The sequence below is a fragment of the Trichoderma virens genome, assembly GCF_000170995.1.
Source record: "Trichoderma virens Gv29-8 chromosome Unknown TRIVIscaffold_2, whole genome shotgun sequence".
Taxonomy (NCBI): domain Eukaryota; kingdom Fungi; phylum Ascomycota; class Sordariomycetes; order Hypocreales; family Hypocreaceae; genus Trichoderma; species Trichoderma virens.
In genome coordinates, this window is record NW_014013747.1 from 1,858,052 (window position 1) to 1,884,243 (window position 26,192).

A 26,192-nucleotide genomic window follows, 5' to 3' on the forward strand; every position below is an offset into this window, starting at 1 on the left:
GCCAGTTTTAAATAAGTCTTTCTGAGAGTTAAAGAGTACAATGGAGCTGCGAGCGATGACTCGTCAGTCTTCCGCCGAAATTGCAACTTAACGGACATAGAGTTCAAACTCTGTATCTGCGTGTCTGTTTTATTATTATCGTGGCCCAAAAGCTCCAACAAACGTGGCTTCCCAGCCATACTCGGATACAAACTGGCATAAAGACACTGGATGTAATATCAGGTCTTGGAGTTTTAAAATGTAAACGACAGAGCCATGATTCCAAAAGAAATATCTTCTCAGGTGTTTTTGTATGACTGCAATTGTATGCCTACTATGCTCATGCTTATTCCCAACGCGATCCCAGGCACTCACTACCTCCGGCTCCAGAGGGTGATGCCAAGTGCTGGAGGGAGTGATTGTGGGAATTCCCGCAAGGTTGCGACAGTACTGAAAAATGAAAATACTGCTACTTCTTTCGTTGAACATTTCCATGATCTGTAACTTAGGCATCTTCAGAGCAGCGCCTGCTGCGGCTCGAAGGAGGTTGTTGATACTCTCGCTATCGGTGCCTTCGTCCAAGAGTGACGAGGTGAGTGCCAATGATTCCAGGTTTGGCCATGTAGGTTTATAGATGGAGTAAGGGATTCTTTGTTTCCCACTAATAAGCTTGAATTCCTTGGAGAGTCTTCGTTCGAAATCCGGTGACTTGCGGGGTTTGCCTATGGCACGACGCTGGGAAGATGATAGATGAGACATAAGAGCTCTTTGTACTCCGCTGCGTGATATGTCGACTGACTTTGGCGCATAGCCTGGCCAGAAATCTCGAAAGAAATCCTTTGCGTCAGCGAGAAAGGCGATTGACAGATGCTCCAATGAGTGGCTCTCGTCCGCTAATGTCCATCCTAAAGAGGGCAGCATTCCGTATGGCTTATATCTGTTTTTCCCATAATACTCGTGATCCCCATAGATGGAAAGACGTTTGAGAGAACCAATCTGTCGCAAGAAAACGTCAAATCCGCGTTGAGCATCTATGCATGGTGAGCATTTGCGAATATGTCTTGTTTGATATGAAGCTTACTTTTATCGAGACATGGATAGTCCTGGATTAAAGGCTCCAGCATCATGTTTTCCAGGCCATGTAAGCTCTCGAAAATCTTCCGTAGTGTATCAGGATGGAAGCTTCTCGGGTATCGTCGGCGATGAAGTAATCCCTTGACAACCGAAACACCTGGAAGCCTTCTATTTGCCTTTGGAATGTCGAGTCTCCTATAATCGAGTTTAATTAGACTCCCAAAGAGGCGGCATGCTCCTCGAGTTTTGCCGAGGTACGGCATATGAGAAAACTCGTGAGTGATATTATCTTCAGAAAGAGAATTTTCTGGAGAATCCTCTAGGGGTCCAAATTTTACAGTATCGTCTACGATACTGTTTTCATCGTATTTGTGAGGATAATCGTCCTTGCCAAGAGGATAACGGAAATGATGCTCCGAATCGCTGGGCGAATAAGCGCTGAGCTCCAAGACCAGTCCTCCATTAGAAACGCCATGCTGACCACTTTTCTTCCAGGAACTGAGAATATCGAGTAATCGATATAAAGCTGCAGTGAAAATCTGATTATTCTCTATAATCTCGAGCGGCTTCTCGGGCCATTCGCAGGCGGGACAGAGGTATCGAGCGAGTTTCACTCGTAGCCAAACGTGCTTAACCATCCCCCTCCGATGTTGGCGGACGATTCGACTGAACTCTTGGATGCATGACTGTCCTAGAATTAGGCGCCGAAAATTGAATGTCTCGAAATATAGCTGCCATTCTTTCGAAACAGCCGCATAATTGCTCGTGGTGCCGCCATTGTTGTGAGATTGGAGCAGCTTTAGGACCATCATTTGGACCTCTATCGGTAGGCTGTTCCATGTTGTCATGATAAAAATTTCACCACTCAAAAGAAGTAACTTTACAAATGTTGAAATTTCTGACAGAGGCAGATCGGGTGCCTATTACATGTACTCTGTAGATAGACACGCCTACAGCTTTGGTTGGTAATATGCTCGTTGGAGATTAGCTAGGGATGATTGGACATCTTTATTAGGTTGCCTATAAAGAACGTACCATGCGTCACAGTTGTGATGACGTCGGGGATGATGGCGAAGCTGAAGCTTTGAATTGAGCAGAGGCTTTTTCTATGGGCCAAATGCGGGACACCTACCAACAGAAGTTGGTTGTAAAGCAGCGGAAACATAACGTGGTTTCTGCAGAAAACTAAATGCATGTGATCAACTAGCCTTTTGCCTTGGTAACGGACATAAAGTCCCCTCAACACCAAAAGAGCGCCCGTGCATGTCGTATTTCTACTGATATCTTCCAATTTGTTTTGACTATAAAACGTAGCTGCAAAAGGCTGGCAGTGTGCAAAGATTTACATGTAATATTCTGCAATGGCTCTCAATATAGATAAGGCATTACATCAATTTTACATGTTTTTATAAAAATCTTTGTGGTACAGCATTTATATGATACCTAATGAAGAAAAAGACTATTAATTTCGGGGAGGGTTGTTGGGGGGGGGGATTTCAAGAGCATTAAGCTGAAGAACACGGACAATAAAGTTGTATAGGTTCTTTTTGATGAAAAATATTGGAAACGGTTTGGTACGACTAGAATATGGTTGTTTAGTATAAGGCATGTACCATTCATATGAACTCCATGTCATCTGGTAATTGCACGTCATATATTATTATTTCGTACCATTACGCGACTAGCATGTTTGTAATGAGCCATGTATCCTGTGTTCTCTGATCACATTTTCCCTTTAGCATAGAGCTATTAGAGACTAGGCCACCCCTTGGGTCTCAAAGCGGCGGTGCACCTTCAGTTGGCGGTGTAACAGGTTCCTCACAATCCGGTGGTGTTCCCTGGCAACAAGGAGACTTAACGCCTGGCCCTCCGCACCGTACCAAAGATGGGTGAAAGATTACGGTATAAAGAAACTCAAGTATAAACTTCAGAGGATAGTAGTTATACACCGCAAATGCTATCATGGCAATTGAAGTGGCTGCTAAAAGTGGTTGTCTTATGCTGAACACCATATTGATGATTGTCAAGATATCTTGAAGAATATTTCTTGGGTGTAGTTTCTGGATTTGGAGCAGATTTGAGAGATTTGAGTTTAGAGTTAGTTACAGGCAAGTGAGCAAAGATATATATTGCTGTAAATATAATACGCCATGTACCAGTCTACTAATTCTACACAGGAATGCATGAATTCTGGAAATATTGGGCGCAATAGTTGTGTGCTGGTAATAGAACTTTTGTTTTGGAGTTAGGCTGCCAAGCTTTACCAATAATCCCTTGCTAACTACGCAAATTGAGTGCACGATTACATGCACCTATGTACATGTACCATTTTACAGCTACAATAATTGGAGATACATTAGTATGCCTTGTTAAAGTTCCATATATGGCGTTATGCTCTCTCCTAGTCTCGGAGAATATCTAGATTCAATATATTCGATAGTTCAGTGCAGGTCCTTGCTGTGGGCGTCGTCCAGCTGATGCCACATTATCTCTAGCCTTGAGAATGCAACACGTCGTTCTTTTCGTAGGGGAATCTGAGATCTGGTTTGACATCTGATGCATGTCAAAAACGGTTGTGCGTTCCCCACGCGGCTTGATCTAGGGCATAACACCAGAGTGTGGTGGCTTGAGTCAGAGCGAATGGCTCAAACTTCGGAGAAATGTCAAGCAAAAGGTGGCATATAACAGCCTCCAATAAGAGCTGAACGAACTCTCTTTCAGCTGGGCTTCTAGATGGAGGCAAGCTGAAAGTTGTACCGTCTGTAGAAATGAATAGACGAATAAATATGTGATAAAACGGGTAATTGGTAATAACTTCGAATATGGAAATTATTATAGAGTTATCCCTCCTGTGTAGCACTACTCACCTAAACACAACATCGGCGGTGATCTCCCAGTAGTCCCGCGAATTGAATTGGGATGTGATGTATGAGTGTGTACTATAACTGGTAACCCTAATGTAATCGCTAGTGCTCATTAGGCAAAGACACATCTTCAACGGAGATCTAGATATAAAGGCTATATAGTGGGACGAGTAACACTCTGGGTGGTACTCGTCTTGATTTTTCGGGCAACCCGGAAGAAAGTCAACGTACTTCATTTGTTTGTGTGTGGGAATATTCAGCTGGACGGAGGAATTTACTGACTATCAATTGTATTTTACTGAGCTAGCTGTGCAGCTGTTTGTCTTTGTATGGAGCGTCTAGAATGAATACATACTGCATGGGTATCGGACAATTCTTCGGTGGCTGTGGAAGCCACACAATCGGGCTATCCGTAGCCTTGATAGATTGGGCGACCGAGAAATATTAGACTTTTTCCAAGACCGCTTGAGAAGAGTTGTAATACATGCGAATCAGGCCATGCAGCATAGACTATTCCAGATATGAAGAGTTTTACTCTTCCCAAAACGAAGCTCTAAAATTTGTGGCACGGGGAAGTGAATATACCAGGCAAATAAGTGCATGTAGTGCATAAGCCCATGTATTACAGACATAGCTAATGCGTGGCTATTGAGTTGCATCACCCCACAGACACAGCCACTCACCGGATTCTATCTGTCTTGTACACAATTGTCCGAAATCTTCGATATCAGATCATACAGTCCTGTACTTCATTTGCAGAGCTCACACCAGTAAAAACCAGCCGTTGGTGGCCAACGCCCTTTATTAGGTGGCTTAAGCCGGAGCGAGTGAAGGTTTACTGAAGACTGGGGTACATGCCGGCGTACATTGTAATATTGGCTCTTTATTGCCGTTCAAGCTCTTGTGATTAACTCATGACGATATAGTGAGATCAAAAAGATGGCGGGAATGTTGGACAGCCCTAAGCCCAAGCATTCCAGGCAGTATATCGGCTTGGATAGCTCTGGCGTAGTATGTGGATTAAATAGTTGCACCTAGCTCAACACCATGATGACTAAAGCCGGGTATGTTGCAAGTATAAAACAAGATGAATGAAAAGGGAGAGAATCAGTTACCATTGTTTCCAACGAAGTTATTCAATTTACACGAATGGAACATATCGTTTCATTTATGTGTGCTTCATTTGCCAAACTCAAGTATTCTATTCCATCATGACTCAACTAATCAAATCCGTCCTGGTTCTCTTAGCCGCCTCCGTATCTCTTATACAGGCCCAAGCACCAGGAAAACCGTCGCCGTCGCCTTCGCCTAAACCCCCGCCACCTCCATGTCTTATCAAGGATATTCGCCAGATGGACGTGTCGGGATGTACCTGCGAACCTCACTCTTCGAAGTGCGATAAGACAGGATGCATGACTTGCAAAGCCAATATTGAAAATCGACACACTAAGCATTGCGCTGTCGGATGTACCGATGATGACAAGGAATGTCAGGGATGTGGCTTGTGGTTTTCCACCCTTTGCAACTGCCTCAAGTATCAAGATTGCAAGCACACAGGAACAATTACGCCGCATGGTGATTCGATATTCGTTTTAACGAACAATGGCGAGCAACTCATAACTACTACGGATCTACTTCCGGGGATATTGGAGGCCAGGAATGCTACTCGATACGAACCAGGCTGGAGGTTTGCTCAGGAACATTACAATCGTGCGAACCAGGCGCTGGCATTGAACTCTGTTCGGTCGAGAACGCACGAGCAATTTCACATCCATGTTTGCAACAGACCAAACTCTACGGACCCAAGAATCTTGGATATTCTCGACAACATCCCCAAGTCGCAACACATTTATGGTAAAGACCTCAAGAAAGTTGGAAACCACGATGATCTCTATTGTAGGACGATTGAGAAAGGCCAAACCCCCATCGTCTATGACTTTGTAACTGCCATAGATGCAATTTTGGATGATAAGACTTTGAACGAGGTGGGCAAGATCTGCCACGGGTTTGCTGGTGCAGGCATCATACAAGACAGTCATGGAAACGTATGGGCTTGTGTAACTGGCAACCGTGAGGGCCCGTTGTTCAGGTTCTGTGAGGGTCAGAAGTAGTTTGCAGCAAGGGTGGATTTATTTGCAATAGCAGGAAGAGCTAGTTTAAGGGAGAGTATCAGCAGCACAACTGTCAGTGCCGCAGCAAGAGTTGGTGGAAAGGTTTTGTCTTGGGTTAAATGTGGTGGTGAACAACATGATTCAGTCGTTGATATTGCCATTATATATGTATACTACTCATTCTTGGATTCGACTATCATATTCAATTCTCTATCATTTCATAACTTGGAGCGCTATACGAGCATGCTCAAACTCCGCGAACGACCATATGCTAATTCCCACGATCATAGCATGACTCCTCCACTGTTTCATTGGTTCCAACTTCGATATCAAGGAATTATACTCCGTATGCAATTATCATTACTGTCTTGAAAACGTAAGAGAGAAGACAAAAGCTCCATTCAGCCAGCTATAGGCGCGTGCATGTTTCCAGACCGCTGTCCATGAGACCTCGAGGCCACAAACTATTACAACCCCACACGTCAGCCTGAAGCAATCTAATGAGTCAAGAAACAACCCCAGAATCCACAGACTCTGACATCTCTCCACTTCTCGCTGCTTTACTCGACGCCTCAGTTGGAGTATTGGATCTTTTTCAACTGACGGCGCCTTGCCCCACTTCGGCTAGTCTCCCGGAATTCCTCTCCGGCGCCACGAGTTTTCTTATCTCCCCGTCTTGGTGTGTTGGAGTAGCCGCTAGCAACGGTATTATTGTTGTTGATTATGCTTTCGGTCGAAATCAACATCCGCGTCGACGGTATTTGAGGCTGTTGTTGATCCGTCTGTGCGCCTCTTTATTTCCCGGTTACTGCCGCTTGGATTAGGAAGTCATCTAGAAGCAAAGCCTAGCCTTAGCTGAGCCATTTGCTCATCCGTTGCCTCCATCCACTATCGGAGAGATACGCGTAGCTGAGCCCGTGTATCGTAACAATCACAGAACGACAAGAGACAATGGCTACAAACTCGGGTAGCAAGAGCCATCGCTTGCCGGATGATGAGCTGGCGCTCATACGCAAGTACATCCATGGATGCCACATCCTGCACTACTACAACATTGTGGACGCGTATGGCCACTTGTCGGTGCGCCTGAGCGAGTCGGTGTTTATGATGTCGCGATACATGGCACCGGCGCTTGTATCTTCAACAGATGACATGGTGTTGTATGATGTTGAGACTGGCGAAGCGCTTCAGAAAGATGCGCCAAAAGGTCGGTGCTCTCCATTAAGGCATGGGACAATGCTTTTCACTGACTGAGAGATTATCACAGGTTTCTCAGAGCGTTTCATCCACTCTGAAATCTACAAGGCATATCCCAAGGTCCAGTCAGTTGTGCACTCACACTCACTCGAGGTTGTCCCATTCTCCATTTCATCCACGCCCCTGCGGGCTTGCTTCCACATGGCAGGCTTCCTGGGCACCGCCGTTCCTGTATGGGACGCTGCAACAGTATATCGTGACGATCCTCTAGCGAGTAACGATATGCTTGTCCGCAGTACAGGGATGGGCGCATCGCTGGCCAAGGCGTTGGGCCCTGCTGATGCCGAGGGATTGCCCAAGTATCCAGTTGCGCTGATGCGCGGCCATGGCTTTGTGGCGACGGCCAACAACATCGAGATGGCGATTAGCAAGAGCATCTACACGATGCAGAACGCACAGATCCAGAGGGCGGCGGCGGGTCTTTCGGGAAGCATGGAGGGGGTGCGTTTCTTCAGCGAGCGCGAGGCTCACGATGCGGGCTTGACGGCGATAGCAGGAGCAGCGAAGCCGTGGCCGCTGTGGGTGGCGGAGGTGAAGGGCCACGCGCTGTATAAGAACTGTGTGTGATTGTTGGATGAATGAATGCTAGGAAGTTGTAGTTGCAGTTGTATTTGCAGTTGTAGTTGTATTCTGTACTGCAAATTGAAACATCAATGCTTGTTGTTGGTCAGCCCCCTGCATGGCATCCAATGTCGATATCAATGCGTGCCCTTGTCTCGTCCCTGTTTCATCCTCGTCGGTAGATGCGGCTCGATGGCTTTGGCTTGGCGTCATCCCCTCGCTCGCTAAGCCCGATCTCTGCTGCCTGTAGCCCCCCAAGCACCCCTAACCGAACAGAAGGCTGAACGCTAATTGCCACTGAAGATGCAGCTATTTCTCCCGCTAGCGCAGCGCCAAATCCCCGCACGGCTCTAGGGCGGCGTGGGGATTTCCATCGCTCACCTCGCATTTATAACCCTCGACGCTGTACTCCGATCCAGAGCCCCGGATCACTTGTCCGCTCATCTCTGTTTCTCAGCCCTGGGGACGGTGGAGAGCTTTGCCTGCTGACCTAAATCTAAATGGCTGCTTCGCCCACTGCTCCCTTTCCCACGCCTTCCGTCGACGCGGGGAGAGGCCATCATGTGCAAGTATACGCGCAGCCCCAGCCACAGTCTCTTCCTCAACCTCAACCGCCCCAACCGCAGTCTCAGCCACAGCCACAGCAGGCTTCCCGCCACACAGACATCAACATCAACTCATCCTCGTCCTCTTCTCATGATCAGAAGCCGCAGCAACAACAACAGCAGCAGCAGCAGCCTCCCACTAAGCGGCGTCGAATTGGCTATGCTTGCAATCTCTGCCGCACCAAAAAGAACCGCTGCGATGGCGAGCGACCCTCTTGCGGGCCGTGCAAGGAGCGGCGTCAGGAGTGCGTCTACAGCCCTCAACGAACCAAGATTTCGGTGACACAAGAGTATGTCTGTCTATGTGTTGTCAACTGATTTTCTTAGTACCTTATGTTTCATCATCATCTGTTTCAATAAATAATATCAGTGGAATGAAACAACTAACAGTCGTCTCTCAGGTACATTGAGAATCTGAGAGCACGGAATCGTATGCTTGAGGAGCACATAGCCAGCCAGCAATCTCAAGGCTCTCATTCACCGTAAGTCTAACAACACTCCTCTCACCCTACCTCACATTCTCAAATTAAACACCCCAATCCTCACAGCCATGAGAGCATATACTCCAAAGAGTCACCTTTCGCCCCTCCCCGACTATCTTCAGACCGGAATCCAAGCGACGGCCCGCGGCAGCAGCACTACCCAAATCCTTCTTCGCCTACATCTACAGCAGAGGGCCGGTCAGAGCATCAACGTCAACGCCATGACAGGACCATGTCCCTTAACGATCATCCGTCGGCAGCTGTGAATCGACAGCACCCGGCTGACACCAACCCTCACAGTGATCGACCAAGGAGTAGCCATTCCACTCTGCCAGGAGAGTACTTTGGGGAGTCCTCAGCTTTTGATTTCATCACAAAAGTAACATCACCAAATACTACCGATGCCACAGCTGGCAGCTCCGTAGCAACTACGGGAACCCCTGCAACTGGTGCAAGCAGTGGTGGCGCCGCAAATCCCAGAGCCTCAACGACGGGACGACTGGGAAGCGCCATCACCGCGAGGAGAAGCATAGCCGAGGCATCTGGTTTGAATAACGGTTTGAATTCCGAATCACTGGCAGAGTCTTCGCCATCAACAGTCGTATTTGAAGAGCTTCTAGGCATTGGTGGAGGAATAGGAGACGGCAGTGGAAGTAGTGACTTGTTTGAACTGCCTCAGCGATCATTAGCCGATCGCCTGGTAGCGTCGTACTTCAAACATCGACACCCACTGAACCCATGTCTACACGAAGGTACATTCCGTCAACGTTATGCGCGACTCTGGCTTAGCAGGGATGTGGGCGGCGAGGAGGCAGCTCCCAATAACCTGGCTTGGTTGGGTTTGGTCAACATGGTATTTGCATTCGGCAGCGAGCATGTGCAGATCCGTGCGCCCTACCATGGGAGTCCAGCCGGCTCAGCATCAACAAAACCAGATCGCGCTCGCTTCTTTAAGCGAGCCAAGATGCTAGCATTCTCGAGCATTCTGCAAGCCAGGATTGAGCTTGTCCAGGCGTTGCTCCTAATGAGTCACTATCTGCATGGCTCACTGGAACTCAATCATTGCTGGACTGTTATTGGGCTTGCCATCCGCACAGCACAAGAGCTAGGGCTTTATCTCGATTCCACCAACTTCACAAATGATATTGTAGAACAGGAGATTCGCAAGCGAGTGTGGTGGGGTTGCTTCGTTATCGACCGCCTCGTCAGCATCAAGGTCGGTCGGCCACCCACGATTCACGACATTCCCGCCATTCGCGTCGGTTTGCCTCTTGCTGTTGATGACGAATATCTCAATGAGGCATCTAATTACACCCAACCTAACCATGTCCCATCCAAAATTGAATACTTCAACCATATCGTGACCCAATGCCGCCTGCTTGCAAAGGTACTCGACACCTTATACGACAACACCCCAAGCAGCAGCGGCAGTGCTGGCGGTAGCAGTACCTCATCTTCAGCAGGGCGTGACACAAGGGTTCGCATCAAGATTGACTTGCCGGATCTTCTAGCCATGTCAATCCAGCTGGATGGCGAGCTGGTCGTGTGGCAGAGTATGCTGCCTCCACATCTGCGTACAGACTCGGATGTGCCAGAGTGGCACTTTGAGCGACAGCGCAGCGTTTTACTCATGCGGTATGTCAGCATTATACTGCTATGTTGATTACTACCCAGATACAACATGCAGCTAACTAAACCTGTCATTGTTGATAGATTTCTTCATATCCGGCTCCTTATTCACCGCCAAACACTGCTCTATCATATTTTACGCCGCATTTCTGATCCTTTTCAGCTTGATCTAGCACATTTGTGCATTCGACGTTGTGTCATGGCAGCCTACGATGCCATCACCCAGGTGCATCTCTTACAACAACATAACCTATTGTCTTCCTCATGGCATAACTCACACTGTATGTCTCTTCTCATTGACATCACTCTCATTACCATAATGCTTACAATTGTTCCTTTGGCGATAAGACGTCTTCACAGCCTTGAGTGTCCTACTAGTCTATCAGCACCTGGACCCTCACTCGCGCTCAAAGATCGACATCCCCCCTTCATCAGATATCGACAACGTCATCGGCCAAGGTCTGGAGCACCTCCAACGCGTTGGTGGCGAGATTCATCCCTTGGCCTCGCGCTACGTCCGCTCATTCCAGCAACTGCAAACACGACTGCAAGCGATAGGGACACTCTCTGCCAATGCGCCGCCACTGGCCGTGCGTGGTAAGCAAGCGGTGTCGGTGAAAGAAGATGGTGCATCAAGTTATGGACAGGCCCGCACAGCAAGCTCTGCAACCGATTCTGACCAGAGCAGCAGCAATGTCGGTTCTGCCACCGCTGGAAGCACGGGCAAAGGATCCATGGCCATACCAGACCAGGGCCAGGAGCATGGTGGAGTAAACTACTATGGCGGGGATGGGTATCAAGAGCAAGACAACAACGAACGAGCCGTTGAATACGGAGACGATGGCTTCATGTGGGCCGGCTTTGATGACGAGTTTGCAGTCATACAGAGCGCCTTGTTGGACAGTAGCGGGTGGGGGCCTGGGTTTTTGGATCCCTGGGCACAGGGATGAATGCATGTTTATTTTGTCTTGTTTCATCATTGTCGGAAATTATGTGTAACACCATTAGCATTGACGGTTATTATGATACTCCATTAGTTCTCTCATCTCCTGAATTTTTAATTTGCCTTTCCTCCGTCATACCGTTAATGACAAGCTGTCAACCTTGAATGTTGTGGTTAGGGCTTTTATTTTTGAATTCATGTTTTATATTTCGCTCTATGTACCATGACAGTATTGTATAAGTTTGTAGTAGAAATACACCCAAGTGATATCATATACAAGATACAAAGGAAATTATAGCCAGAAACGAAAACATATGCCAAGCTCAATTACACGCAATCCTTCTCTCCCATCAAAGTCCAAGACGAGTCCGAGTCGCGATAAAGTCGGCTTCCAGGTCATGGCCCCAAACCCAAGTCATTCGGTCCTTGAACTTGTCGTGGATGACCTGCAGGCGCTGATCAAAGTGTAGGCCGTCAAAGTCTGGGCCTTGCATCTCGTAGACATCACCAGCTTGACGAGATGTCAGCTGGGCCTTTTGGGCGCGCGGCAGTCTCGTCTCCTGGTAAAGCTTCATGTATGTTTCTAGGCCGAGGGAAGGGTTCTCGAAGAAGGCCTTGACGGCTTGGCCCATGACGAATGAGTCTTCGATCGCGTGGCCAGCACCGGACCCTATGACATGAGAAGGTTAGTTTTGTTCCTGTTCATCGAGATTGAAGATTGCGTTCTTACCTTGGTGAGGAAGCATGGCGTGGGCGGCATCACCACTCAAGGCAACCTTTCCACCCAGATAGACCCATTGGTCGAGCAGCTCGCGGTCGTTGAGCTTCCACTTGCCCGGGTTCGGCTCCATGGAGCGAACTACCTTCTGAACCGTCTCCTCCCAACCCGCAAACTCAGTCTCAACCTCAGATCGTGGGGCCGTGCTTGACCAACTCTCCTTCAAATCACCGAGCTCGGCCTCAGATTTGGTCACAAAGGCGACGACATTGAGCGTCTTGTTCTGAGAGATGGGGAAGACAAGGAAGTGCCTGTCCGGCCCTAGCCATGAGATTGCGAAAGAGTCGTAAGGCCAGTCTTTCTCGACGGCAGACATGGGCAGCAGGCCTCGGTAGCAGACTCGGCCTGAGTAACGCGGCACCATGTCCGTGGCCTTGGAAAGTTGGCGGCGCACGTTGGAGTGGATGCCGTCACAGGCAATGATGAGATCAGCGGTGGCGCTGGAACCGTCGGCGAAGTGAATGGTTGCCTTTCCTCCCTTTGCATCATCGACAATCTCGACGGCCCTCTTATTCGTCTCCAACTTGGCACATGTCGTGTACCGGATATGCTCGTACAGAACCTGCAGAAACTCGGCGCGGTGAACGCTCAGCTGGCGAACGCCGCCATTGGCTTCGTCCTCGTCCATGGCACTGACAGAAACAATCTCGTCGCCATTGTCCCAGCGTCTCAAACTGCGGTGGATGCCGTTGCGGTCGCCCGAGATGGCATTTGCGGCATCGAAGACGCCGTAGCGCTTGAGGATGCGGCCTGCGTTGACTCCAATACCGATGCCCGCTCCGATTTCCTTATAAGCTGGCGCCTGTTCGTAGACCGTGATGTTCTTAAGGGTTGGAACCTGGGTAGCCAGAGACAGGGCCATGGCAAGACCACCAATGCCACCGCCGAGGATGGCGACGGTGAAGGTGTCTGGCGAGACCAACGGTTTGCTTACTATCGCCATGTTTGCTGCTGACTTGATCTTGACTCTTACCCAAGATGGAGATAGGGAAGGTTGTATACTAATGTATGCCAAGAAGATGCAAGTAGAAAAGCGCGAGATCTGCCTAGTCTATATAGTTGCCTCAGGAGAGCTCAAAACAAAGACGCAGAGAAAAGCAGGAAGATGGACAAAGAGGGAAGATGGAATGGGGGGAAGAGTTCCGAGAGAGTCAGATCCATAGCAGCTCCATCTTTCCGGGTCACGGTAATCGTCAGACGACTCGACCCAGCTTCGGAAATGGCGGCAAAGAATAATCGATAGTTATTTGATTCTTAGTTTTTTGCGGTTCTATGTTTTGCGCGGCTCGTTTTGTTTCTCCAGATAACTAACCGGGGGATCTGTTCAGCCCGTGGGGGATGTTTCGAGGCGGAGGCGGATTCCGGGGTCTGGAGGCGTGGGGTAGCTGAATACTTCGATCTTCCCATATAAAAGAACGAAATAGCTGGGAGAATTATATCCGGAGATGGTTTCCGGTGAGGGGGAGGAGAAACCGGGGCTCCATTGGCTCGGAAAATATGGCCGCACACGTGGGTGGGTTCGATGCTCCGGGGAGATAAATCGACTCCAGTTTCGACGCTATAGTGACAGTGGCCCTTGTTGCTGCTAGATTGCCAAGATGGCTCATGATTGGGGTAGTCACTTGAGCGTTTCTGACCACCAAGATTGAATTGGAGCTATCGTGGGTTAAACGCTAACAACTTTACATCACACACAGTTCTCATGGGGTGGAGAAGATGGCATGATACGTGGTATGATCTGTGATGCGATTCACTGTTTCATGGTATGACTTATGGCACGATTCAAGAGTTGAATGTAAGATATAACAGAGCATGCATCATTATATTAAACCTGCCAACCAGGCGTATACGTGACAGTGCAAAAAAGAAGCTATCTACATGTACATGCTCAACCACTTTACAAGTCCATCTTCTACAAGTCCCTGTGCATCTCAGGCACACCCTGAGCCTTGCGGATCTCTTCACCTCGCCAGATCAACAGCAACAATGGCAACCAAGCGACAAAGTTGATGACGGCAAACACGCCCCACGCAACGTCGAAACCAGCGCTCTCGCCGAAAGGCAGCGCGTAGAAACCAATGGTAAAGGCAAAAATCTGACGGAACAGATTGATGATGGTCGACACCTCGGCAGCTTGCGGCTTGTAACAATCCGAAATGTACGAGTACGTCAGAGTTGTTCCAGCCTGCACTCCGATAGACGCAACAGCCATGCCAATGGCCAAGGCAATCCAGGGCGCCTTTTCAGATACAGACACGCCGTGGATGATGAGACCGGCCGGCAAGAACAAGCCCAGAGGGGCAAGATGCAGACGAGCCTCCGGCTTTCTGTAACCATCGTGACGACGAGCATATCGGTTGATCAGCCAGTCAGAAATCCAACCCGTGCAAGCCTCACCAATGAGACAGCCAAGCGTCAACGGCACACCGAGAAGAAGACCGTTTTGCGCAGTATCGAAGTGATACAGCTTCTCCGAGATACTCGACGCCGTCAGGACGAAGACGATGGAGCCGTACGTGTTGGTCGTCATGTAGTAGATGCAAGGCAGCACCACGGCGGCGTACCTGAGCATCTTGAAGTTGTGCAGGAAGTCGGACGGTTTGAGCTTGCGGTTGATGACCTTGCCGCGGAAGGCCAGGCGGCCCCAGTAGCTGCGGTTCTCGAGGGTGCTGAATTCGGTTCGGGAGAAAAGCGTCTCGGGGAAGGACACGAGGAACACAGCCAAGACGCCGCCCATGAGGATGGCGTTGACCTTGAAGATCCAGCGCCAGCCCTGGTCTTGGGCGATGAAGCCACCGGCGATGGGACCAAAGTGCGGCTATTGGAGAGTGTCAGCGACCTGTACTGGAGGCAAGAAATAATTGGAGGTGGAAGAAACTCACGCCGTTGGTCAAGGCCAGGGCGTAGAAGCCAATGTACCTTCCACGCTCTCCCTGGAAGAACATGTCGCAGATCTAATGCATTGCACATATTAGTTTCTTGTCTTTTGCTGACACATACTCATGGATAAACAATGAGGAAGTCTCACCGTGGCGCCACCAATGGCCAGAGCAACACTAGCACCGATACCGACAACGCATCGGCAGAGAATCTGTGTACCGTACGAGGGCGCGTATGCCGAACCAATGTTGCCACCGATAGCAATCAATGTGAAGAGCTATTCCAGAAGCTCACGTTAGCAAGCAAGGCCGCCGGCATGGAAAAGACACTTTCGCGTACCAAGTAGGCCGGGCGTCTACCCCAGAGGTTGACATAGGGAGTGATGAGCAAGGGCGTGACACCACCGAGAAGCGTGTACGATGTCGTGAGATAACTGGCTTGCTGTTTCGTGACTCCATAGCTCACAGAAATGGGGCCGAATGCAGCTGGGACCATGCCAGCGCCGACTACACTATGTTATTATACGGTTAATGTTGAATTGGGTTGAGGATGCTTACATTGCACGACAAAGGCAAGCAGACAGAGAAGACCAAGGACATAGCACTTGTACCAGTACGACCAATTCTATAAAGACCAACAAAATATTAGCAACTCTCACTCACTCAATCATCAATACTTATAACAAATGGTGGCAACAACATACCAAGGGATCATCCTTATGGTCGCTAGGCTGCGGGACCAAAGGCAGACCACTAGCATCAAGCTTAAGGTCCGAGATGGGCTCCTTGCCCTCAGTCTCAAACCCGGACGGGCTCTCCTCCACGTGGGCCGCAGAAGGGGCCGTGCGGTTGGCTTTCAAGGCCATTGCTGGGTGCAAAGCTGGAATGCGGATCGAAGAGATTGTCTGGGCAGCAAAGGTTGAATGGTTGAGGTGAGGGAAAAAGAGAAGGTGACGATGGAGGCAACGTCGGGTATAAAAAGGAAACACAGGGGGGTGGGCGATAACAAGGTAGGATTATAAGGAATTATTGAGGCAACGACAAAAACGGTGAAGGCCGCTTTTACGCCCATCGCGCGTTAATGTGCGGAAGAGCTACGGCGGTAGGGGGGAGGAGTTTATTATAAGCCCGGTTGTTAATGCCCCGCGTCCGCGCGGGGATTTGGGGATTCCGGGGTAATAAGCACAGGATATAACTTTTTTTAATTTTATTCCTTTTTTTTTCTCTTCTGGCATCTATGGCTAAGATCTAGGATAGAAGCTAGGAAGAAGACGGACTAAATTAAAAAAAATTCTCATGGGATGTCGCATCCGGGGTGTTTGGGTATGGGGGGGAGTGACCACGTGTTAATCCAATAGTCTGGTAAGTCGAACGCTTTTTTAAGTTGTGACAGATTACTCTGGATCTATTGATGAGTTGATGGGGTAGAGCTGGTGGGATGAATTGAATCTGTGATAGTTCTGAACTAACTCCGGAGACTCTCTCCGAGCGAACTGTGGAGGTACATGCTAGATGTACTTGGCGTCTCCATCTGAGAGACCCGCAGCAAATTGTTTCCATGGCTAAATCCAGATTGCGGGGAGCGGCGGCTAGCCACATGCGGGAGGATACAAAGTACTTGTACGGAGCAGAGATCCGGAGAGTTGGGATGGAATCCGGGGAAGAAATTCAATGCTGGGGATGGAAACATGCTGGAAAGCCTTGACAGGTGTCAAGAATAGGTTAAATAACCATAAATGTGTTGGGATTTATTCAATATTCGTGTTTGTTACATAATACATCCCAGTCTATGTCCCATAAGGTCTAGCCATTATGTCTATTACAAGTTATAGTCTACTATGTAGGTACATATGCCATTCCATCTATCCAATCCGAAAGTTGATGCGTCGCACCGGAGCAAACAGCTCCTCGATAGGCACCGTCCGCTCAATCATGTTCTGCTCGTAGAGGAACTGTACCAGCGCCTCCAGCGTCTTCCTGTTCTCCTCCAGACCATACGGCCAGCAGTCTCCCCCAAACGTCTCCTTGATCTCGACCAGATCTCGGCCTAGCCACGGCAACATGTATCTCAACGCACCAAGTGATTCCATCCTCTTGCGCGCAATCTCTTTGCTGTCCTCCAGAGCATTGAACAATGCTGATGCGACGAATTTGTTTGCCTCGTAGTATTCGCGGCGGAAGGCAACTAGGTGCATGATGGGGAAGATGCCGGTGCGCTTGTAGTAGTCGCTCTCGACGTCCTTGAAGTTGGGGAACAGCCGCTGAACATGAGGCGCGCGACCTAAGCACTCGGGAATGTCTGCGCCAATGGTGGCAGCGACCTCGCCACATTCCAACAGGTCTGAAAGCGACTTAGTCGGGTCGGTGTTATTGGTGATGTTGACGGGCTTCAGCAACGGTAGTACCGACGGCTGGCCGTGGGACCCGGGTGTTTCCATCTTGCCCTGTACCCATTCGATCGTTGACAAGTCGACGCCGTACTCGTGCTTCAAGATGCCTCTGATGTAGACCGCAGCCGTCATGTGGTACAGCTGCACGCCAATGCGCTTGCCATTGAGGTCCTCTGGCTTCTTAATGATGTTTGTGTTGACGCAAATGAAGGAGTGGCGGAAGACGCGCGACGCAAAGACGGGAATGGCGACGAAGCTGCGGTCGCCGGCGACATAACGTGTGATGTACTCTGAGGCTGACAGCTCTGAGACGTCGAATTCCTTGTTGGCGACCATGCGGTCGAAGATGTCACGCGGATGCTGGACTTCGACGAAGTTGACGTTGAGACCAGGAGTGGGCACTTCGCCGCTGGCGAGGGGGACCATGCGGTCATAAAGGGCGCAGGCGAAGTTGACGTTGAGGGGAGCCATGGCTGTTGTTTTGTTTAATGAGATCGCTGTAAGCGCTCTCGATGATGGTGTTGTTCGTTATCGAATGCCAAGAGCTTTCTTCTGCTCTAGCTTCATGGATTGATGTATAAGCAGACATGAGTAAGTGAGCTATCCATGGCGCGGAATACAGAACTATATGAGAGCTGCTGAGCTATGAGCTACACCACATCGTCTCCGGCATGGGATTCCGGTTGTGGTGTATCGTAGATTCGCTGGATATAAGCCCGAGAGAAGCCCGGATAATGAGTCCGGAGCTAACTGTTTGATGGTGGGGTTTTGACGAGGCGCCACGAGGGGAGCTGTTAAAGCAGCAACGCATTATTCAGGAACATTGAGCGGCATAGTCTGACTGCAGAGTTGCATGAAAATATAGGGTAGCTAATGTTTGTCAGTATTTGTAACTGGACCTCTTTTTCTTCAGTCCTGGGTGTAATTGATTGACGAGAAGAATATTCCAGAACTTAATCTACAGGTCGTCTAACGCTGTGTTGGATGTGGATGTCATTGGATGTCTTTTCACGGCGGCTAAATACCAGTCAGATGTGCTATGTCGAAAAAATGATATCATGTAAATAAAGAGATATTTGGTGGCTCAAAAATTATTTGAATCGCTGGATAAACTATCACCATAATGAGATATTCTGAGAAATGGCGTGTAACTTCACTATCAGCTCTCAACTCTAGTATTCTCACAAGTAAAAATTTGAATAGCCGCTTAGTCCACTAAATGCATGGATCGAATACCAAACCGTCATTCAACCCTCTATGTAAAGAGAGCATCAGACAAAAATGTTCCGATCGATTCGCCATCCGTCGAATCACCATCAACTAACTTAGACTTATATATTAAACCATGCGCAAGCGATCAACCCGCCTCCCGTCTGACGCTGCTCCGATGTCATCGTGTGTCACTCCCCAAACGGCAAGTCGCAGAAACACAACATGGCACTCTGTCCCCTCATCCATTCTATTTAATTGCATGACATTCCCCTTCAGATAAGGAAATGGTCGCATGCAGAAGATCCTGGTCATACCATGTTCTCGAGCATGACGTCACAACCCGCGAGTTACATAATGTCTCATTTCTTCATTTTGAGATCCTCGATCCCATTGATCCGCGACCCGTCTTTTGTCTTCCTCCTTTTGCGTAATAAAGCGTCGATCACAATTGATTGCAGCAGGATTCGCGGTAATATTGCCTGAAGCTATATTAGTGAAAGTCAATATTCGATTAATTAATTTTTTTTTCTCCGTTCTCAATCAGTGAGACCCCGATGGTGATGCGATTCAATCTCATGTGCAACACATCGTACAACCTCGGCTGAGCCATCATACGTCTTATCTCAAACACTTCTCCGCACTCAGGCGTGAGAGTCTGCCATGACCTGACTAGTCCAACTGGCGCTGTTTCATCCAACCCAACTACAGCCTCCCGGAACCAAAACTGCCGTCATGCTCCATGATCGCGATCTTGGCTCAGACACCCCTGCCGGTGAAGTCACCATTTCTCTCTCTCGCCCAGTCAAATCTCGAGATGCCGGCCCTCGCTAGCGACGGCTAATTGCCGCCTCTCCCACATGCCAAGACAGCACATCACACCACAACTTATGCTGACTCCCTAATCTGATCAAGCCATGGCTTGGTTGACCTCAGCCCAGACAGTTGTGGGGGGGTGGGAAATGCAAGCATATTCAGTCGAACCAGGCCCTCCCTCGGCCGGATTGCTTTTAGTCTCAGGGTAAATTAGACTTGGAAACAAGAATAAGAAAGGGCATCTTGCCTCCCTTGCATTAAATGCATTTTCATGTTTCAGAAATCTCGCTTCTTTCTAAATGGTTGAATCTTACTTTGTGTGATTTCTGGTTGTTCAGTCAACAAATTGGCCATCCATTAACACGGATATATATTGCTTACGCATACACGGCTCTCCCATAGGCAACTCCTCTCATCAATTCAGCAATTACACCCACCTATTCCACCATATATACCCATTGCCTTAGCAAAAGAACCGTTATCCGCCCCAACACCATGAACACCGCCACAACCACCTCTTCCAGCATGCTCTCCGTCCCATCCTCCTCCTCCTCCTCCTCTACCATCAGCCCAACCCGTCCCGCCTTCAACTCCCAACGAACCCAAGACCGCCTCCGCGAAGGCGAAGGCCTCTACGCAATCCTCTTCCGCAGCGACAGCAGCAACCTGCAGCGCGGCCGAAAGTCCGTCTTCAAAGAGACTGGCCTCGACGACGACAGCGCCAGCGAAGTCACCGACATCGTGTCGCTCAGATCGCCTGTGGCATCGCCCTCGCCCGTGTCGTCGTCGTCACAGGAGCCGTCGCCATCGCCGCCATTTCCGTCTCTTAAGCCGCGGCCGCTGGAATCATGGTATGTCTGGGCTGCTCTTTTTGCGTGTTTCGGCCTGCGATGATTGTTAATGATCATGAGAAGACGCCCATTTTTCTTTTGTGATTTCTTCAAGCGATGAAGCATCACGCTCACTAGTCGGATTTATGTTACGTTTCGTCATCTTACGATGCGAGCGGCATGTCTATCCCTAATGCCAAAAACAATACTAATCTAATACATCATTTGCTGGAGTAAAACGGATTGTCTTCTGTCCTCTGCCATAATGGACATTTATTGGGAGTCCAATGTCTACGAGATCTCAAAGAAAAAGGGATAAAAGGGGGGCAACGACAGTTATTGCGAGATGACATCACTGTATGTCTCAGACATGCAAATCAAAGCGCTGCACATGTATATATAGCTCTTTCATTCATACTAGGGAAATGTGAACAAGGTTCATTCCATGATACTATAATTCAAATCGGGGTATACATATATCCATACGATCTAACGTAAAAATACACCAGGACAATACCCGGGAATAACAATGCCGTGATATGTACAATGAAAAATCGCTTCAATGCCTCCTCCTAGACCATAATGCGGCCTATTTCACCCAAAGTGCTACATCACATTCGTTACTGAATGGATAGCAATAAGCATGTAAATCCCAAACGCCAAGGCAGTGCATCCTAGCAGTCCCAACATCACCATCCATTAACAAGACAGATAGAAAGGGTATAAAAGAGACAAGTAGAATCAAGAAAAGTAAAATGCAGTGTGCGAATCACATCTTTTCCAGCTCCTCTTTGGGAACTGTGCGAACAAATGCATGGCCCAAAAAGTGTAGCCAAGTCTTGTTCTTTTCTTTCTTGCTCTTCTTGTTGTCCTTTTTGTTACCCTTGCCCTTCTTGAATGTTGATTCGGGCTCATCGTCCGTGAGTTCGTCTGCTTCCGAGTCTACATCTTCGTTCTCATCGTATGTGTCTTGCGTCTTGCTTTTGCCTCCACCCTCTTTCTGGCCCATCCTATAGGCTAGCTTTAGGAAGCTCTTGACTGTCAAATCGGGCAGCTTGTAAACGTCGTCGTCAAATGTGCTGTACTCCACTTCATATTGAAACTCTCGAGGATTTGGCTTTCCGTGCTTGGGCTCCTTGTTGTCGTGTTTGCCCTTACGCCACTTGGTGGCATCGGCACCAAGATCGGGGATATCATCGTTGATGTGAGTGAGATTGGCATAGTACTGCGTGTATCCAGTCAAGGTAAGGAGCTGAGGGTAGTAGGCAGGACCAGGGGTCGAGCCCTCGGGCGGGTCCAGAGGAACAATTAGATCGTGGTCCTTGGGCGGCCTGCGCGATTTGCCCTTCTTCTTGTCCTTCTTCTTCTTCTTGAGAATCTCAACCAAGATCTCCTCTGGATTCTCGTAATCGAGGGTATCCTCCGGGAGTTCGAGCGCTGCCGGTGGGTTTGCCTGATCATACGTATCTCGCCACACGGGTGCGTCCTCGATTCCAGTAATGTTGTACTCAAAAATTCGAAGTGTGGGGAAGTAGTTTGGCACAACACTTGGGCTGATGAGAGAGAGTTGGTATCGCTCAGCGTACTTGCCGCCGATCTTACGCAGCTTCTTCTTCTTGTTCTTCTTTCCCTTCTTCTTCTTTTTCTTGCCCAGCTCCGTCTCCTCATCGTCCTCGTCGTCCTGAGCTTTCTTATCAAAGTCACGGGTAACCGACTTGGGCAGACCAGTCCATGTATCACGCAATTCCTGAAGATAATCTTCTTTGGAAGATATAGACGCTCCCTCCTTTGGAGAGCCACGGGTGCGGACTTGGTCAATACCAAGCTCCGGAGTCAGTTCGTTGACATCCTGGAGCAGGAAATGATCGATGTTCATATGTCCATACAGGGAGCCGACAACAACGTCGCGGTATTGTTTGAGCCACAGTGTATACTTTTGCCAGCAGGTTTCGTCCCAGTTTTGCTTGCTCTCCGTCCGAGCAGGCGGTACGTGGCCCATGAGAATGGCCTTGACGCCCCGCTCCCTCAGAATCTCAAGCTGAACGCGCAGCCAGTCCATGTGCTTGTACCCAGGCTCCGAGGGGTGGGCGCAGCCATCCACACCGGCATTGCGGTCGAAAAAGTACATTGTGTTCAAGCTGAAGACGGCAAGCTGGTCGGGGATGACCTCGACGTAGAACCAGCCACCAAACGCAAAGGAATGGCGCTGCTCTTCGGGGATGAAGCGGCGCCAAATGTCACTGTAGGTCGCGAACCACTTGTTGGGCCCTGGCAACATGATGTTGTGGGGGAGGAAGTCATTGTTGCCAAAGGTAGGGACAATGGGGATCTCGAGCCCATGCTCGGGCGACGAAAACGTCTCGACAAACTTGTCGGCGAGGATGCGGTTCGTTCTCAGGATCTCGGGCTCGTGCCGAGGGTTCTGCTCGTCGCTGTCGTGTCTGGCCGAGTCGCCCGTCCAGATAACAAAATCGATGTCATCCTTGATGTTCTCCTCGATCCAGGTAAAGGTAGCGTTTACAAGCGAAAAGGGCGTGTCGCAGTCCGTCTTTTCAGCGCCATACGATCCGGCCAATCCCTTCCCCCGGTGGCATGCGATGCCCTCTTCGGTGGATGTGTGCACGCGATAAAGCTCGTCGGGGTGGAAATCTGCGCCAATTGTCGCGGTTAGTCCAAGATCTGTCAATCATCCCAGATCGATGCAATGTAGCATCAGCTAATCAAAGAAACAGAGTCGATTGGTGGCGGGTGGCACCACGGCAGCGAAAAAAAGTTGCAGGGGCAAGGACAGCGTCGCATGCAGATTGTAGATTGAGATTGTACATAGAGATAGCGGGAGATAAGGTGGAAGCACCAGACCAGTAGAAACGAAGCTTCTGGTCTGCCAATCGCAGGCGGACAAAAATTTTAACTTCACGCAGCGCAATGCAACGCACCTGAGATATGCAGGAACCGACCGCTGAGTTTCCGCTGCTGCAGTGGTAGCGCATCGGATTCGGAGTCGATTGGATGCAGAACTTTTTGGTCGAGGCGAGTTGCTGAGGGCAGGGCGAGGCTTCTTGCGCTCAGCGATGCCAATGCCAGCAGCAGTAGTTGGTATGGCCGTCGATGGACGCCGCCGCGTTGGCGAGACATCGTGGGATGTTGTGTGAGGTGAGGATGTTGATTTGTTTTCTTTTTTCTTTCGATTTTCTGTTTTTCTTCAAGTCTCGGAGACGCCGTCTGTATTTAGGTGGGTAGAATAAAGCCAAGAATCCACCGCCGAGGATTGACTAGGAAGAAAAAAAAGAAGCGACAAACAGAACAAAAATAAGAAAAAATATACAAAAGATGCAAAGAAGCCGTAGGGATCGCCAAACTTAAAGATGCATCACTCCAACAAGGCTTCGCTCAACCCGAAGCCAAATGAAGGTTTTTAGGGGTCCAGGGGTTGAAATTCTTTTGTCTTTTGACAGCGGGAGCGAGACTTGCAGTGGTGTGGCAGACGCTGAGGCTATGAGGTCATCGGCGCCAATCAGCTGGCGATGACCCAAACCGTTGGCTGCTTCTGCCTGCTGAGACGCTGAGACAAGACAGCCTGTTCCAGGTGAGGAATGGATAGACGGGATTTCGGGGGCAAGAGGCGGTAACGTGACGAAATGAGTCTGCAAGATGCTCGTGCTCAGAGACAGCGGAAAAAGGTAAAAGGGCCTTGATGTCCTGACTGACAAACTGACTAGAGTAGATTGGTAAACACTACTGGGTATGGAGAGCCGAGACAGAATGAGAAGCGACTAGAACGAGTCATTCTAGACAAGGGGATGCGCCTCTTGCTGTATTAATATAGCAACAGCAGAGCAGCAACAAGGCCGTCAGCCAGCCGTGATCCCATCTCCAGCTCCTGATTTAAATCGCTCTCGTCCGTGGTCCAGTCTTCCCCGTATTCTCAGCCACGATGAGAACCCCGATGGCCCAGCGCAGGGTCCTGCTGATCCTCCCACCCAAATTATGTCCGAGATGCTCTGCAGCCGGCTCCACAGACACAATTAGCGGTCCAACGCTCGCAACCAACCAAGAGGGCGAATCTCCAAACCTCATCGCCATCGGCTCTGCCATGGAGGGGCTGCTGAGCCGTTTGTCTGACTCTCGCGCGTCTGTCCCCCACCACGATGCTAGTGATGCTAGCAATATCTGGCTTCTTTTACACTCTCGCCGTCTCCGCCTAGCTCCCGCCCAGGATTCCGAGCTGCCGGACCCCTTCCCTTTCGTTTTGTCGCCAGAGCCAATCTCGAGTCCGGCCCGGCTCCACGTGCAGCGACGAGACGCCGTTGATCAAAGCGGCTGGTGCCACAGCCGCAGCGAACAAGCTGCCAGAGCGTGAGCACGCGACTCTGTCTTCGCATGTGAAGGGCCTCTTGGTTCTTGCTTCTCCTATTCCCTCTTCTCCAATATTTGCCATCCCGCTCTCTCCACCTGTTGACCATGTCGTTCGATCTCTTTCTCTTTTGGAACCAGGCCTGTCTTACCGTTGAAGATCGTGGCGGCGCACCTGAGCTCACCTGAGCAGTTTTTTTTGGAGTAGGCGGATGACGCCCGCAGTTGATTTGAGGTCGCGTGCGCCAAACGACCTGTGTCCGCGTCAAATCCAGGTTGCAGTAGGCCTTGGATGCAAATACAGGGCCATGGACACATGCATGTATAATGGCACTCTGCGAGGCCTAGATTGTCGTTGCACAGGTGATGTCATTTTGCCGGGATATATCTGCGGCTAGAGCACTGTCAAAACGCGACAACTTGTCCAAGTCTGTTTCAACTTCAAGATTGAGGATATACGGCCTCCAACTACATACTTGTTATGTTACGATTCGAACTCCTAACTACTGCACGAACCCCTCCCCTGCTATCCATCTGGCCAATACTCTGCCGGCGATGAGATGGATGGGAATGACGCTCATTTGTCTCACCACCAATAGCCACCGTCTTGGGACGTTGTAGCGAACCGCATGCCCTGCTCTGGACGCGCATCTCATGCTACCCCAACTACATGCATTTGACCAATACTACCTGTAACCTGCATCTCGTTCAACCTCTCCAACTCACGCGCTTTGCCACTCTGTGGCCTTTCAGCTGCTCCTCTCGTTGTAACCCAGCCTTGAGCGTGATGTGATGCCGAGGCCATGAATCACAGCCCTCCTAGCTACCACACGCTGATATCATACTACGCATCCATTCTATAAACACCACAAACGCACACCGAGACCATATGACGATGCTGAAGCCATTGACTTTCAGGCTGTGAGGCCCCCAAAACACACTCTCTGTACATAATCTTCAGCCCACGGAGTGTCCGATCAGTGTCTTCTAAGCCCCGCCACAAAGTACAAGCAAATTTGTATCTCGCACATCACGACCCCCACTAGTCCTAAATTGGAACCTCTCAAGCCCTCCGCTTTTCTTCAATTTTTTCTCCCTTCTCTTTTTTCTCTTTTTCTTTCTCACATCACGCAACACCCTCAACACGAACACCTGATACAGGTGCGAGGCCTTCTCTAATATCCATCGTAGATACGTCGCAGTTGGAGGATTCACGTTGCTAGACGAAATATTTGCCGCTCGTTTGAGGGGGGTCATAGATTTTTCTCTGTGATGGCTCCCCATGGTTTTCGTGGCTACATGATTTAATTTTGCTAGTGCTAGCTTTGAGGTTATTGCTAGAGAGATGCACAGTGTGATTATGCCCTCTTTTTTTGCCTCCTGTCACCATAGAATAATCCACATTAGCACGGTTTGTGGCCGATTCAATTGC

At 49.4% G+C, this 26,192-nt stretch overlaps 11 protein-coding genes across 11 annotated transcripts; 5 read left to right on the forward strand and 6 right to left on the reverse strand.

The window, feature by feature from the left end:
• Positions 1 to 278: 278 nt before the first annotated feature.
• TRIVIDRAFT_63786 (uncharacterized protein) lies at positions 279 to 2,218 on the reverse strand (the record flags this gene model as incomplete). The annotated part of the gene is made up of 5 exons (XM_014105215.1): positions 279 to 296; positions 355 to 1,010; positions 1,061 to 1,884; positions 2,008 to 2,041; positions 2,089 to 2,218. 5 exons carry the CDS (start codon positions 2,216 to 2,218, stop codon positions 279 to 281), a joined length of 1,662 nt encoding a protein of 553 aa, XP_013960690.1.
• Positions 2,219 to 5,128: 2,910 nt separating this feature from the next.
• Positions 5,129 to 6,028, forward strand: TRIVIDRAFT_63787 (uncharacterized protein; the record flags this gene model as incomplete). The annotated part of the gene is made up of 1 exon (XM_014105216.1): positions 5,129 to 6,028. The coding sequence occupies one exon, from the start codon at positions 5,129 to 5,131 to the stop codon at positions 6,026 to 6,028; it is 900 nt and encodes a 299-aa protein (XP_013960691.1).
• A 951-nt stretch (positions 6,029 to 6,979) lies between these two features.
• Positions 6,980 to 7,852, forward strand: TRIVIDRAFT_36222 (uncharacterized protein; the record flags this gene model as incomplete). Its single annotated transcript, XM_014105217.1, has 2 exons — positions 6,980 to 7,235; positions 7,296 to 7,852. 2 exons carry the CDS (start codon positions 6,980 to 6,982, stop codon positions 7,850 to 7,852), a joined length of 813 nt encoding a protein of 270 aa, XP_013960692.1.
• Positions 7,853 to 9,603: 1,751 nt separating this feature from the next.
• TRIVIDRAFT_131092 (uncharacterized protein) lies at positions 9,604 to 10,134 on the forward strand (the record flags this gene model as incomplete). Its single annotated transcript, XM_014105218.1, has 1 exon — positions 9,604 to 10,134. A coding segment is annotated over one exon (531 nt), but the record flags the coding sequence as incomplete, so codon positions are not given.
• A 1,721-nt stretch (positions 10,135 to 11,855) lies between these two features.
• Positions 11,856 to 13,226, reverse strand: TRIVIDRAFT_35213 (uncharacterized protein; the record flags this gene model as incomplete). The annotated part of the gene is made up of 2 exons (XM_014105219.1): positions 11,856 to 12,175; positions 12,236 to 13,226. 2 exons carry the CDS (start codon positions 13,224 to 13,226, stop codon positions 11,856 to 11,858), a joined length of 1,311 nt encoding a protein of 436 aa, XP_013960694.1.
• A 969-nt stretch (positions 13,227 to 14,195) lies between these two features.
• On the reverse strand, positions 14,196 to 16,463 carry TRIVIDRAFT_208049 (uncharacterized protein; the record flags this gene model as incomplete). Its single annotated transcript, XM_014105220.1, has 6 exons — positions 14,196 to 15,101; positions 15,166 to 15,237; positions 15,312 to 15,440; positions 15,503 to 15,669; positions 15,721 to 15,787; positions 15,867 to 16,463. The coding sequence occupies 6 exons, from the start codon at positions 16,026 to 16,028 to the stop codon at positions 14,196 to 14,198; spliced, it is 1,503 nt and encodes a 500-aa protein (XP_013960695.1).
• Positions 15,825 to 16,463, reverse strand: TRIVIDRAFT_215298 (uncharacterized protein; the record flags this gene model as incomplete). The annotated part of the gene is made up of 1 exon (XM_014105221.1): positions 15,825 to 16,463. One exon carries the CDS (start codon positions 16,232 to 16,234, stop codon positions 16,019 to 16,021), a length of 216 nt encoding a protein of 71 aa, XP_013960696.1.
• Positions 16,464 to 17,024: 561 nt separating this feature from the next.
• On the reverse strand, positions 17,025 to 18,023 carry TRIVIDRAFT_35191 (uncharacterized protein; the record flags this gene model as incomplete). Its single annotated transcript, XM_014105222.1, has 1 exon — positions 17,025 to 18,023. The coding sequence occupies one exon, from the start codon at positions 18,021 to 18,023 to the stop codon at positions 17,025 to 17,027; it is 999 nt and encodes a 332-aa protein (XP_013960697.1).
• A 1,851-nt stretch (positions 18,024 to 19,874) lies between these two features.
• TRIVIDRAFT_208050 (uncharacterized protein) lies at positions 19,875 to 20,726 on the forward strand (the record flags this gene model as incomplete). Its single annotated transcript, XM_014105223.1, has 2 exons — positions 19,875 to 20,428; positions 20,642 to 20,726. The coding sequence occupies 2 exons, from the start codon at positions 20,073 to 20,075 to the stop codon at positions 20,724 to 20,726; spliced, it is 441 nt and encodes a 146-aa protein (XP_013960698.1).
• Positions 20,727 to 20,797: 71 nt separating this feature from the next.
• On the reverse strand, positions 20,798 to 24,128 carry TRIVIDRAFT_211744 (uncharacterized protein; the record flags this gene model as incomplete). The annotated part of the gene is made up of 4 exons (XM_014105224.1): positions 20,798 to 22,088; positions 22,119 to 23,056; positions 23,344 to 23,377; positions 23,426 to 24,128. The coding sequence occupies 4 exons, from the start codon at positions 23,540 to 23,542 to the stop codon at positions 21,177 to 21,179; spliced, it is 2,001 nt and encodes a 666-aa protein (XP_013960699.1).
• A 225-nt stretch (positions 24,129 to 24,353) lies between these two features.
• TRIVIDRAFT_63795 (uncharacterized protein) lies at positions 24,354 to 24,968 on the forward strand (the record flags this gene model as incomplete). The annotated part of the gene is made up of 2 exons (XM_014105225.1): positions 24,354 to 24,763; positions 24,902 to 24,968. 2 exons carry the CDS (start codon positions 24,354 to 24,356, stop codon positions 24,966 to 24,968), a joined length of 477 nt encoding a protein of 158 aa, XP_013960700.1.
• Positions 24,969 to 26,192: the final 1,224 nt, after the last annotated feature.